The sequence below is a fragment of the Penaeus monodon genome, chromosome 27, assembly GCF_015228065.2.
Source record: "Penaeus monodon isolate SGIC_2016 chromosome 27, NSTDA_Pmon_1, whole genome shotgun sequence".
NCBI lineage: Eukaryota > Metazoa > Arthropoda > Malacostraca > Decapoda > Penaeidae > Penaeus > Penaeus monodon.
Genome location: NC_051412.1, coordinates 31,749,697 through 31,750,881, shown reverse-complemented (window position 1 = coordinate 31,750,881; position 1,185 = coordinate 31,749,697). Strand labels below are relative to the sequence as shown.

Sequence of the window (1,185 nt, the reverse complement as noted above, 5' to 3'; positions counted from 1 at the left end):
AACTGTCTTTTCAAAACAAAAGATACAAAGCAACTTTCCACAGACACACCCTAACATCAGTAGAGAAACATCTTTTTAAAGACACACCCATAGCATCTACAGACAAAATGATTTTCGATCCAAAGCAAGGCATACAAAACCATTTTCCATGAACACACACCTGGAGCACCAGTAAACAAAGCATACAAAGCAACTTTTTTTTATACATCTGCCCATAGCACCAGTACACAAAACAGCTATATAATCGAACAAAACGTTTTAAAAATCGCACAAGCCCATGGCACCAACACAAAGCAGCTTTATCCTCGAAACAAAGCACACAATAACTCCAGCGAAGGCCCACCCGTAGCATCGTGCTGGTCGTGCGAGAGCTCCGACTGCGAGTAGTCCTCAGGAACCGCCGCCTCCTCCTCGGCGATGACGTTGATCCTCTGCTGGTCGATCTTGCGGGAAAGTTCGGCGATGACAGAGTGCAGTTCGGTGAGCCTTTCCTCATAGCGCTGGGCCTGCGAGTCTAGTCTGTCCTCGCTCTCTCGCTCCACTCTCACCTTTTCGAGCTGTTGGGAGAAGGTTCTGATTAGTTTGTTTTTTCACAAAAAAAAAAACACTAACACATCAGTGTACCCATTTACAGTGGGTACACTGATGATGCTTTTTATGGATATAACATTATAAAGAAAAGTGATAAAACGGTGTGTTGATTTAATTTACTTTTTACATTTTCAGAAAACGGAAAATCAAAAATCTCTCAAACAAATAACAAACATTAATCGATTGAAATGTTCTCCTGAGTTCATTAACAACTTTACAAAACAAGTCTTTTTCAAACACTATGCCAGTTTTTCAACATAAATTAAAACCTCATTGTCTTTACCATGATGACATTTACCCTTCAGTTTGCCTTCTGACCTTTCCGATGCTATCCGAAACAACTAACCCGGATATGCTTGGGTTTATATTTACCCACTCGGCCCCGTCACTCCTCAATCCTAGCTCTCCCTCCCCTCCCTGTAATGACCTGCCTATCCCTTTCTCTCTCCCCCTCCCCACCTTCCTTCTTCTGCAGCGACCAGCCTATCCTCATCCCTCTCCCACTCCTCCCGCCTATCCTTCCCCTGCAATGACTCCCCCCCCCCCGCCTTCTCCTTTTCCCTGTAGTCATTTCCCAGCAATAACCTGCCTATC

At 44.2% G+C, this 1,185-nt stretch overlaps 1 protein-coding gene across 1 annotated transcript in view; it reads right to left on the bottom strand.

Annotated features, from left to right (window-relative positions):
• Positions 1–1,185, bottom strand: part of LOC119590794 (colorectal mutant cancer protein-like) — a 157,596-nt gene that overhangs the window by 14,843 nt on the left and 141,568 nt on the right. The window contains exon 5 of the mRNA XM_037939507.1: positions 344–557. Coding sequence (XP_037795435.1) covers positions 344–557 — 214 coding nt within the window. The remainder of the gene's footprint in view (positions 1–343; positions 558–1,185) is intronic.